This window comes from Phyllobates terribilis, unplaced genomic scaffold, assembly GCF_046119375.1.
Source record: "Phyllobates terribilis strain yellow unplaced genomic scaffold, ASM4611937v1 Scaffold_2__4_contigs__length_985480577, whole genome shotgun sequence".
NCBI classification, from domain to species: domain Eukaryota; kingdom Metazoa; phylum Chordata; class Amphibia; order Anura; family Dendrobatidae; genus Phyllobates; species Phyllobates terribilis.
In genome coordinates this window covers 299,833,080-299,846,313 of record NW_027362762.1, presented here as the reverse complement: position 1 = coordinate 299,846,313, position 13,234 = coordinate 299,833,080, and the positions used below count along the sequence as shown (strand labels likewise).

At 40.3% G+C, this 13,234-nt stretch overlaps 1 protein-coding gene across 2 annotated transcripts in view; it reads left to right on the top strand.

Annotated features, from left to right (window-relative positions):
- The window catches only part of LOC141206544 (protein-lysine methyltransferase METTL21C-like), a 103,880-nt gene that overhangs the window by 72,731 nt on the left and 17,915 nt on the right, over nucleotides 1-13,234 (top strand). For both annotated transcript variants that reach the window (XM_073664223.1, XM_073664224.1), the window contains one exon: nucleotides 1,486-1,640. In XM_073664223.1, coding sequence (XP_073520324.1) covers nucleotides 1,486-1,640 — 155 coding nt within the window. The remainder of the gene's footprint in view (nucleotides 1-1,485; nucleotides 1,641-13,234) is intronic.

The window sequence follows — 13,234 nt, the reverse complement described above, 5'->3', positions numbered from 1 at the left end:
ATTGGGCGAGTGCTACCTGATGTCACAAGTCTATGGGTGCGTGCAAAATATCGGACTGCACTCCGATGTCATCCGAGCGTAGTCCGATATATGCTGGCTCATGCAATGGAGAAGATGGAGAAATTAAGTTCTCTATCTTCTCCGGACCTGTGATCCGATTCTCGCATGTGATCACAGTAAGATGACACTCTGATCACGCTCACAGCATAGTTTGAGCTGAGGGTCATTTGCATATAGCATCCAATTCTCTCACATGAGAAAATAATCGGATGCTGTACGCTGGTGTGAGCGAGCCCTAAAGAGGCCACCTTCAAAATGTTCCTGCACAGTGGTGTTTACTGTTAGTGGCTGGGCAGAGCACTATTCACTTGAAATGAGTCTGCAACAAATCCCTGCATAGAGGTTTCCCATTGAACCACTCTGCATGGAACTGCAAAGATGGGACCACAGCACTAAACCAGTACTTAGGCCCCCAATCTCAGTGCGGTCTACCAGATAAATATATAATCTCCCCATTCACCTTCTCTTTTCTTACCAGCTTCGTAGTACAGTAATACTTTTGAATTTGCCAAACTTGTTTGTATCTATTAAAAAAACCTAGAATAATGAGAAGCTACACTGCAGTGAGTAAATAATAGTAATGCATGTAAAAAACATTGGGTACTTAGGTGACACCATTTTGATCAACAGAGCATAAAAGCCATCCCACCATGACAAGGGGCACCCAAAACAGGATAGTCCCTAACTCTAGTGACTCACCTCGCTATGTGCCTGCAGGCCTCATAATAGATGGGGCAGAGCAAGACCTTGATCTAAGGGGTAAGTTTTCTCCTTATGGAGAGTGACATGCCAGGTCTGGCAAGCCAGTATGAGGAGGCTTAAAAGCCTTGCATGCTCCTCTGGGAAATTAAATATGAAAATTTTCTCTTCAGAGAGGAAGAGGACTTGAGCTCTAGTGCCACCCCCTCTCCTCACAGCCCCCATCATCATTATCCCCCCTCTTCACAGCCCCCATTATCATCATCCCCCATCATCATCATCCCTCCTCCTCACAGCCCCCATCATCATCCCCATCATCATCGTCCCCCCTCCTCACAGCCCCCATCATCATCATCCCCCCTCCTCACAGCCCCCATCATCATCCTCCCTCCTCTCATTGCAAAAAAGTTCAATATGCATTTCACTGCATATTGAACTTTTTTTTCCATTTTTCAGTACATTATATGGTGAAATAAATTGTTCCATTCAAAACTACTCTTTTCTACGTAAAAAAAACAAACAAACCTCATAAAGCTATGTTTAGGGAAATTAAAAAAAGTTATGATTTTTGGAAGAAGGTAAGTAAAGAAACAAAAGAGCAATATTGAAAAATTACCATTCTTTAAGGGGTTAATAAAAAGAGCATAGTATATAGCTGAAATGTTTTTTTTTATTGTTGGTTAGTATCCTTGTAATATGATTTTAAAAAATTATATTTTCTTATAGATGTCATATGTAACACCGAACAATCTGTCCAACCCCGCAAGACATGGACTCCCACTGTCTACTCCTGTTTTGGTAAAGAATATCTCTGGTGTGCAGGGTATGAAATTATTATTCAGGAGTCCATTGAAGGCTACGGAGGAGTAATCTGGCCAGGAGTGAGTAACATGTTTATATATCATTTATGTGCACTTTGTATATTCTTATGGTATTCTTTATTAAAGTAATGGGCAATTTAGTGACATAGTAAAGTGGAGCAGCAGGATTAAAGTGGTTATTCTCAAGTTGTGTCTTTGAGCAGCTCAGAGCTTTCCAGTATCCTCACTTACTGGTTTCTGGCAGGGTGTGCTCTCCTCCTTGAGTGACAGTTTTGGTGAGTAGCAGAGCAGTAGTATTAATAGAGCTATAAAGCTCAGCACAAGTTCTGCTGTAACATATTCAGCCATCAGTGGTTTGTTCTAGACTGTACATTGCTATTACTGTATTTACACATAGAGATATTGGGTCATTTTTAACTACTGCTGGTGATTTATAACCCATCTCTTCAGAAGCTAAGAGGGAGAGGGAGGTGAGCAGCTAACTGCTGTATACAGTGTTCCAAATTATTATGCAAGTAATATTTTCTCAGATTTTCCCAAATTACCTATATGAATTGCAGTCATTGTAATTTTCCAGTCAAATAACTATTAGAGTACAATTGAAAGGTTTTTGTACAAACTGCCTATGATAACAGTATATTTTTAAAAAAATAAAAACCTCAAACTGCACTCAAAATGCATGTTCCAAATTATTATGCACAGCAGAGTTTTCAACCTTTTCATTTTAATAAAGAACAAAATAATGGTCATTTTTGAAATTATAAGCATTAGCAGGTTATTACAAACTGAAATCAAACAGTTTTCAACTCAAAACTTTATTCTAGGTGATGTTACGTTTGCACATAGGACCCCTTGTTCGAAAGGAGCTTCTGAACACTCTCGTCCATTGAATTTGTCAGGTTTTGGATGGTTTCTGCTTTAATTGTTTTGCATGAGGACAGAATACCCTCCCAGAGCTGTTGCTTAGATGTGAACTGCCTCGCGCCATCATAGACACTCCTTTTGATGATGCTCCAGAGGTTCTCAATGGGGTTGAGGTCAGGGGAGCATGGCTGCCACACCATAAGTTTGTCCCCTTTTATGCCCATAGCAGCCAGAGATGCAGATGTGTTATGTGCAGCATAAGACGGGGCATTATCATGCATGAAATGATCTCGATGGTCCAGATGGATGGAGTGGAGGATGGCTGGTTGATGGACACCCCATGCAAACACGGCTACGGCGCTAACAAGGAGGAGGTGGAGTAATGTTTTGGGCTGAAATCATGGGGAGAGAGATTGTCGGCCCTTTTAGGATCCCTGAAGGGGTAAAGAGGAACTCCATAATGTATGTTGAGTTTCTCAAACAGCACTTCCTTCCATGGTTCAAGAAGAAGAACCGTGCATTCCGCAGCAAGATCATTTTCATGCATGATTATGCCCCGTCTCATGCTGCACATAACACATCTGCATCTCTGGCTGCTATGGGCATAAAAGGGGACAAACTTATGGTGTGGCCCCCATGCTCCGCTGACCTCAACCCCATTAAGAACCTCTGGAGCATCATCAAAAGGAGTGTCTATGATGGTGGGAGGCAGTTCACATCTAAGCAACAACTCTGGGAGGGTATTCTGTCCTCATGCAAAACAATTAAAGCAGAAACCATCCAAAACCTGACAAATTCAATGGACGAGAGAGTTCAGAAGCTCCTTTCGAACAAGGGATCCTATGTGCAAATGTAACATCACCTAGAATAAAGTTTTGAGTTGAAAACTGTTTGATTTCAGTTTGTAATAACCTGCTAATGCTTATAATTTCAAAAATGACCATTTTTTTGTTCTTTATTAAAATGAAAAGGTTGAAAACTCTGCTGTGCATAATAATTTGGAACATGCATTTTGAGTGCAGTTTGAGGTTTTTATTTTTTTAAAAATATACTGTTATCATAGGCAGATTGTACAAAAACCTTTCATTTGTACTCTAATAGTTATTTGACTGGAAAATTACAATGACTGCAATTCATATAGGTAATTTGGGAAAATCTGAGAAAATATTATTTGCATAATAATTTGGAACACAGTGTAGAAATTAATGTGCTGAAGAAAGCTGACTGGAATGTTAAGAGTTAACCCCTCCCCAGGAATTTAGCTACTGCGCACTCTGGGCCAGGGTCTGGAGGCCATGGAAACAAGCTGTACACTGTAATTGATAAAAGCTTTATTTACAGGAGAATGACAACAGGTAGAAAAGGCAAGTCAGTTGCAAACTTGCTTATTTTTATGCTGTCTAACTAATTAAAGCAATTTAAGAATTTGAAAACGCCTCTTTAATAAATCGAGAGAACATGATTGGATTCACAAAAATTTGATACAGTGAAGTCCAAACGAAACTTTTAAAACCATGAGCCATGCAATAAATAACAGGAGATTAGAGAATTAGAATTTGGGGTGATAAGGGGGAGCTTTCTGGCATTTTTGGACTTTTCATGGGCTGATGCATGTTGAAGGATTTGCTATTTTTGTGACTAGGCAGTAAGGCTCTTTTCCACCATTTACCTCTACATTTATTTCCATAATGAAACTCTTTACTGTATTAAAAATACCGATACTCCTGCGGTGCTGTCAGCCACATTCTCCTCCCGCCTTTACAGGCAAGACTCGTGAGTGCTCTATTGACACCCACAAAACATGAGTCAATGCCTGGACCGTGGGAGTTGTATGTAACTGCTAGGTAGAAAAATCAGGAACAAATGTTCGCTAGAAAGGTTTAAGTGATTTATTTCAGAAAACATAATAGAACATTTCAATGGCTTTTCCAGCTGCGTAAAACGCTTATGAACTATTCTGTTCCTGCACCACTGGATAGCAACAGGCAGGTATAATACAAAGCTTATGATTCATTTTATTTAGGGGCTTGAAATGCCAGGTTCCATCAACACTGGCAATCCAGCAGTGGAAGTCGAGATTAAATAGAATTAGTGACAAATCTGACATTTCAGCAACAAAGTCATGTAGACACGTTCTAAAAAATAGGAAGGCAAAATGAAGCCAAAGATTAGGAATTAAAGTATAGACACTGATTAATATGAACACCGGTGGCGGACATACCAAATGTGCAACCTATGCAGCAGTAAAGAGGCTCAGTAGATTCGGGGGCCACATTCAATGTATGTGGATTGTTCTTGTTGATCAGATTGCATGTATGGGAATGATCTGATCAATTCTAGCCCTATTAGGGACCAGTATAATGATTTTTCATGGGGGCCTCAGGCTGTGTGTGTCTGCCCTTGACTAATACATATGGACCGAGACAGGGTCTGTAGCAGCGGGTGATTTCTGAATGCAGTGATAAAGTCCTGTATGAACCAGCTTTACGTTGTCACATGATTTTTTTCCAGGGGTCCCTAGCGGGCGCCGTAGTTGGTTCATGCATATTGATTTTTATGTGGGAGGATTACTGGTTGTCCAGAGATCGGAGTATGGAGTGAGTATGGATTTTTATGGGCAATGCCCCATGGGAAAAGTATGTGAGAACTGGTCTGCATTTTAAATTTAGTTTCATATATTCATCTGTTTACATATTTAGTTCTGTTCACACCACAGTTGAGATTTCTGCTGGAAGTATACTGCGAAGAGTTTTCTCTACATATACCCCAGATGGCAGCTGCATACAGTGAGACATCACTCATGGGCTCCTATGTTAAAGGGAGTCTGTCACCTCCAAAACGCTAACTAAAACACATTTGAGTATTTAGGGAACTTAGCTGCTATACAAATCATATCTGTAGTATAGCTTTTATGTGTTTAGTTGGCATAAAAAATATTTATTTTTTATGCAAATTAGGGTAATTTGGTGCATCCTTTGCGTGACCAAAAGGCTCAGTGCACCATTATGCCACTGCAATTTACATACTTAGCAAAGTCATGTCTTGATTGACAGTGCACTCTGCAGCCGTAGCAAAGTCATGTCTTGATTGACAGTGCACTCTGCAGCCGTGCTCGCGTAGTGTTATTACCGGTTCTCATTGCTAGCTCTTGTCTGCAGTATAGCTATGAGAGCCGGCAATGACACTATGTGAGTGTGGATGGGCTCCTGCAGTGTCCGTATTGAGGTGCAGAGCGCCTGATTGACAGTGCTGAACTCAGTCAGTAGCTCTGCATCTCTGCACTGACACTCAACCCGCGCTCACATAGTGTAACTGAAAACTCTCATCGCTGAGTCCGGTCTGCATTCGTCGCTCAATACCTTACTGCAGACATGATTGGCTAACAGAGAAATGAAAAAAAATGGGTCCTGTTCTAGAAAACAATAAAACATCACTTTTATTATGTATGCATTGAAAAACGAATAAATCCCCCAAATGCATCACTAAAAACAAGATAGGCAAGTCAGGTAATCTGTCAGGCTAAAAAATGAAAAGCAGAGCCAAAGGATAGATGAAGGTAAGGTAGAAGGGTATGTAAAGATAGCCTAATGTAACCCTAGGGCTCCCTGAATCTTGTGTCCTGCTTAACTGTGGCAGTTAGCATGCTAAGTTACAGTAGTTCCAATGGTGCAAACTACAAAAGGGTTAAAAATATTGTCTTAATACTAAAGATGAAGTAACATACCTCACATTTAGGGAGAATGATTTATACCACATGCTTACTCAGGCCCCAAATAGTAGAAAATAGGGAAGAAATGGCACATGTGTCCATGTAGCCGCCTCAAAGTGCTTCACTACACACACAGTACTGGGTCCATCAGGAGGCACAATGGTAGTTAGAAGTTCACCCCCATGGATGAGGCAGGATGCAAGACAATGAGCGTGTTTACCACGAGTTGAGGCTTTCGTTTTTAGCAGTATAGATTGTGACGTAGCTGGTATGTCCAGGCTGCGTAATTATGAGAGACACCACCCATATAGAATCGCCTAAAATTAGGCTTGCCCCGAGAATATCTCATATACAGTCCTGATCATCGTTATTGTCACCCGTGAAGTTTAAGTACATAATGTGGAATATCTCCTGAAAAAAATGAATCCAGTGAAACAGTTTTCTTGTATAGAGCACTCGTGTTATATACAAAAGAGCTAATGATGAACAGTAATTTGAAACCAAAAACAATGAGAGGGAAAAATAGAAAAACCTAAAGCTTGCTGTGTCACTGGTATTGGTACCCCTTACATTAAAGGGATTTTCCCACGAACAAAAGTTCATTTCAAAAATTGTCTGTGTCTGACCGTGTACGGAACATACCACAGCTCCTGGGCAGGGGGGGAAGACAAAAGACAATACAGACATTACGATCACAGAGGATTCATTTTCTGAGGTAAAACATTTCCCTGCCTGTTTTTAAACAATATTTTACCTCACAAAATGAATCCTCTGCGATCCCCGGCTGTAATGTCTGTATTGTCTTTTGCTTCCTCCCCTGCCCAGGAGCTGTGGTAAAATGGTAAAATGAACTTTTGTTCATGGGAAAACCCATTTAATTTAGTATGGAAACACATTTTGACTCACCTGTGGTAAATAATAAAAGAGATTCACCTGTGATTAATTGTCGGTGCCCATGTGACATGAATTAGCCAGTAAATGATGACTTCAGTGTTTTAAAAAGCCACATGGTAGGCCATGTTCCTTTGCCACAGTGGTGAAGACAAAGGAGCTGACAAAGGAGCTGTCTGAGGACATCAGAACTGCTATTGTTAGCAAACACAAGACTTCCATAGGGTATACGGCCATCTCCAAAGACCTTGTTATCCCAGTTTCAACAGTTCGCAATGTTATTAAGAAGTTTGCCAAGCATGGAACTGTCAAGAACCTCCCTAGACGTGGGGAAAAGAGGAAAATTTACAAGAGATGTCTTTGAAGGTTGGTGCAGATGATGGAAAAAACACCATGTCAAACATCCAAAGACCTGAAGGCCAACCTGGAACAGTCTGGGGTCATGGTTTCAACAAGTACCAAATGCCGCACACTAAACCAAGCAGAGCTTTATGGGCGAAGGCCAAGGAAGAAACCATTGCTGAAGAAAAGACATAAAAAGGAAGACTGATCTTTGCCAAAGAGTACCTTGACAAACCGCAATCCTTCTGGGAAAATGTTCTGTGGACAGATGAAAAAGAAATAGAGCTTTTTGGCAATGCAAAGCAACAGCTTGTTAACAGACGGCACAATGAAGCTTATAAGGAAAAGAACACCTTGCTTCTTTGTGGGTCTTTCTACGTTAAGTTTTGTCTTAAGCATGTGAAATACATGCTCAGTCGGGTTGAGATCTGTTGATTGACTCAGCAATTACAGAATATTTCACTTTTTTGCCTTAAAAAACTCCAAGGTTGCTTTTGCGGTATGTTTTGGGTCACTCATTGTCCATCTGTTCTGTGAAGTGCTGTCCAATCAACTTTGCTGCATTTGGTTGAATCTGAGCAGTACAGTTCAGAATCCACCCCGCTGCTTCTGTCTTCAGTCACATCATCTATAAGCACTAGTGACACAGTGCAACTTGAAGCAATGCATTCCCATGCCATCACACTTACCTCCATCATGTTTTAAAGAGCATGTGGAGTGCTTTGGATCATGAAACATTACAAGTCTTCTCCATACTTTCTTCTTCCCATCATTCTGGTAGAGGTTGATCTTGGTTTCATCTGTCCAAAGGTTGCTTTTCCAGAACTGAGCTGGCTTCTTTAGATGTTTTTTTTCAAAGTCTAATCTTGCATTTCAAGTTTTTAAGGCATATTAATGGTTTGTACCTTGTAGTGAACCATCTGTATATGCTCTCATGAAGTCTTCTCTTTATGGCAGTCTTAGATACTGAAACACCTACTTCCTGTAGAGTGTTCTTCACGTGGGTAAATGTTGTGAAGGGGTTTTTCTTCACCATGGAAAGGATTCTGCAATCATCCACCACTATTGTCTTCAGTGGACGTCCAGGCCTTTTTGAGTTCTCAAGCTCACCAGTGCACTATTTTTCTTTTGCAAAATGTACCAAACTGTTGATTTGGACACTCCTACCATTTCTGCTATCTCTCTGATGGATTTCTTCTTCATTTCAGCCTAATAATAGTCTGTTTCCCTTCCACTGAGAGCTCCTTTGATGTGATGTGGTTTCACAGCAACAGCTTCCAAATGCAAATGCCACGCCTGGAATAAGCTCCAGACCTATGCTTAATTGACTATGGATTAACGAGGGAACAGCCCATGCAGCCCATTAAAGAGCTTTTGGGTTAATTGTCAAATTACTTTTAGTCCCTCTAAAATAAGGCAGCTACATACAGTGGTTTGCAAAAGTATTCACCCTCCTTGGCATTTTTTTGTGTTTTGCTACCTCGCAACCTGGAATTTCAGTGTTTTTTTTTGAAGATTTGCATCAGTTCATGTAAAGAACATGCCTACAACTATGAATATTTGGTTTTCTTTTTATGTGAAGCAAACAACATATAGGACAAAATAACTGAAAACTTCAGTGTGCATAACTATTCACCCCCCTAAAGTCAGTACTTTGTAGAGCCTCCGTTTGCAGCAATTACAACTGCAAGTCACTTTGGATAAGTTTCTATGAGCTTTCAACAACTTGCCACTGGGATTTTGCCCATTCCTCAAGGCAAAACTGCTCCAGGTCCTTCAAGTTAGATGATTTCCTCTGGTGAACAGCAATCGTCAAGTATGACCACAGATTCTCAATTGGATTAAGGTTTGGGCTTTGACTAGGCCACTCCAAAACATTTACACGTTTCCGCTTAAACCACTCGAGTATTTCTTTAACAGTATGCTTTGGGTCATTGTCTTGTTGGAAGGTGAACTTCCATACCAGTCTCAAATCACTGACAGACTGAAACCGGTTTTGTTCAAGAATATCCCTATATTTCGCACCATCCGTTTTCCCCTCGACTCGGACCATTTTCCATGTCCCTGCTTCCTAAAAACATCCCCACAACATGATGCTTCCACCACCATGTTTCACTGTGGGGATGATGTTCTTGGGGTGATGAGCTGTGTTGGTTTGGCGCCAGACATAGCGTTTACCTTGGTGGCCAAAAAGTTCAATTTTGCTCTCATCTGACCACAGCACCTTCCTCCATACACTTGGGGAGTCTCCCACATGTCTTTTGGCAAACTAAAAACAAGCCTTACAATTTTTGTGTGTAAGTAAAGGCTTTTTCTGCCCACTCTTCCATAAAGGCCACCTCTGTGGAGTGTACAGCTTATTGTGGTCGTATGGACAGATACTCCATTCTCTGCTTGGGAACTCTGCAGCTCCTTCAGGATTACCTTATGGTCTCAGTGCTGCCTCTGTGATTAATGCCATCTTTGTTCGGGCTGAGAGTTTTGGTGGTCAGTCCTCTCTTGGAAGGTTTGTTGTGGAGCCATGTTCTTGCTATTTGATGATAATGGATTTGATGGTGCTCCAGGGAATCATCAGAGATTGAGATATTTTTTTATAACCCAACCCTGACTTGTACTTGTCAACAACTTTGTCCCGGACCTGTTTGGAAACCTCCTTGGTCTTCATAGTGTTGTTGGGTTAGTGGTGCCTCTTGCTTAATGGTGTTGCAGCCTCTGTCGCCTTTCAGAAAAGGTGTGTATATACTGACAGATCATGTGACACAGATTGCACACAGGTGGATTTATTTTCACTAAGCATGTGACTTATGTAAATAATTGCTTGCGCCAGAAATTTTTAGGGGCTTCATCGCAAAAGGGGTGAATATGTATGTACATGCCAATTTTTAGTTATTTGATCCCATACATTTAATTTATGCCAATATTTTTAGGTTGTAAAAATCCAGGTTTTGCAATCCACTGTATTAAAGAGCTATAATTCCTAAACCCTTACTTCAATTAGCATGTGAATATCATCAAATTAAGACCACGGCCCCACTATCAGTATTTGGTCAGTATTTTTTCTCAGGACAGGGAGCCAAAACCAGGGGTGGGTGATAAATGCAGAATTGGTGACTTGTTTCCATTATACCTTTTCTCTGATTATTCCTCACCTGGTTTTGACTCCCATGCCTGAGAAAAAATACTGACCGAATACTGATAGTGGGGTCGTGGCCCTGAGCTGAGAGTCTACACTTTAAGCCCATATGGATTATATAATTGTATCTTGAATATGTTTTAGCTAACAGCTGAAATGTCAATACGTTTGTCACTGTTGAAATATTTCTGGACATAAGTGTATAAGATAACAAATAAATATTGGCAAGCCATAATAGGTGCCCAATACGATGATAAATAACAAAGGGGAGCCCTCAAAGCAGCACAGTGATAATTACAGATTTATTACCAGAGAAATAAACGGAAATAATGAGTTAGATTAAACATACATATGTTAATTGTTTATTAAACCCATCGGAATACTTTTTGCAACATTCTTATGTTCCAATCGCCTCTCCTTGGTGATGAAACTATGACTTCCAAGATACAGAAGTAGATCGTTATAATATCTCATGGTGAACTTTTCTCACAAGTCGTGAATAAAGCCACTTTCACACGTTCAGTATTTGGTCAGTATTTTACATCCGTAAAAGCAAAATCAGGAGTGGTACAATCAGAGGAAAAATGTAATAGAAACAAGTCACCACTTCAGTATTTTTCACCCACTCCTCATTTTGGCTTACAAATACTGATGTAAAATACTGACCACATGCTGAACGTGTGAACGTGGACTAAGGGTGTCTGGCATGTTTTATGTCACCCAAATGTTCACTAATGTGTGGTTTGAATACATGCTTTGTTTTGCCAGTGCAGTGGAGGGGACATTTGTTGGTCCAAAGACATTCTGATAGGGAATTTAGATTGTGAGCCGCAATTTGGACAGCGATGATGATGTGTGTAAAGCGCTATGGAATTAATGACACTGTATAAGTGAGTAAAATAAATAAATAAATATACACATATAGACCTCCATACTATGATTAGTGAAGTCCCTTATATCAATGATTCTACTTGTGGAGGCACTCATGCTTACCATTTTGGATCAATGGGCAAAATTTACACTTTTCACATCATCAAGTTCCTTTTACTTTACAACCCAGCCAAGTACCAGGACAACTGGGTTGTTTGTAATAACTATGTACAAGTCTATGTCTCAGGGAACATTCATTATGGTAAGTAGTGGTGGGATAAGGGGGAAGAATATCTTTAATGTCCGGCTCAGCAAGTAATGTCTCTTGACAATATTAGAAACCCTATCCATCTGATTGTCAAAGGTTACAGCAATTTGAAGTGGGTCCCACAATGTAGATTTGGTACAAGGAGACTACTTAGTTTCTTGATGTTAACCTGAGCAAATTCGTTATTTAAAACTGGAGGGGGATAGCCCTTTTGACGGGATCTTTGTTTAAGGAATTCAGAGGAACAATTCTGTCTATGTTAAGAAGTTATTGATGACAGATGGTTTGCGATAGGTGACTGTATTTTGCCACATTGATCCTTATAAATAGTAATGTCCAAGAAGGAAATTGAATTCTGCTGAACTTCACATATAATGAACTTTATTTCCCTTTAATATCCACTTCTTGTTTTGGATCAAACACTGCTTAAGTCCACGGCCACACTATCAGTATTTAGTCAGTATTCAGTCAGTATTTTTCTCAGGAGTGGGAGCCAAAACCAGGTGAGGAACAATCAGAGAAAAGGTATAATAGAAACAAGTCACCAATTCTGCATTTATCACCCACTCCTGGCTTTGTCTTTCACTTCTGAGAAAAAATACTGACCAAATACTGATAGTGGGGCCGTGGCCTAAAAATGTAGGTAGCAGTGACTTTGTGCCATGGTATTCCAGTGGGCAGAACGAGGAAGATGTATAGTGAGAGTTAATTGATGTCAAGAGACAGTTGGGCACACACTCTGCCTTGAGTGACATCCCCTCGCCAAGGTCAGGTCCAAAGAATGATGCAACAAAGATAGAAAAACTGCATTGGCACAGGATGCTACAGATGAACAGGACAGGTTGGAAAAAAAAAATCAAGGAAAAGTAAATTCCAGTCCACTGGTGTAAAAATGTATTTGAAAAAAATCTATGTAGAACTGTGGCAGTGAACTTTGGCTGTGACACATTGAAGTCCCAAAGATCACGCGATGTCACTACTACATCACAGCATAGGTTAATAGAACAGGAGAAAGGCAAGTATAATGGCGTACAAAAGTTTATTATAATTTCATGTTTAAAAAGATCCATATATAGACAATAAAACAGTAAGGTGCTGACAAACAGATCCAAAAGACAAAAATAATAAATAATCACGCCTCTTGATAAAGCACCCGCGAAACGCGCGTCGAGGCAGCCTCTTCTGACAGACACTGGCCCTCCCTTGTCTCTAACCACGTGTGATACCTTGGGGTGAGTTACTTCTTACCATGCATTTGATATATACTGGAGAAATGGTGCAATTGTGCAGGATTATGGTATATGTGCTCCCCATATATTAAGTGTCACATCCTTTGAGGTAGCCCGTTTTTGGCAGATATTTTCCCTCACTTGTCCCTAGCTATGTGTGATACTTTGGGCTGAGTTACCTTTACTATGTATTTTATACACACTGTAGCAATGGAATCATTGTGCAGGACTATGGTATTTGTGTTCCCTATACATTAAGTGTCACATCATTGCTTACTCTGCTCTATCTTATTATTTATTATTTTTGTCTTTTGGATCTGTTTGTCAGCACCTTACTGTTTTATTGTC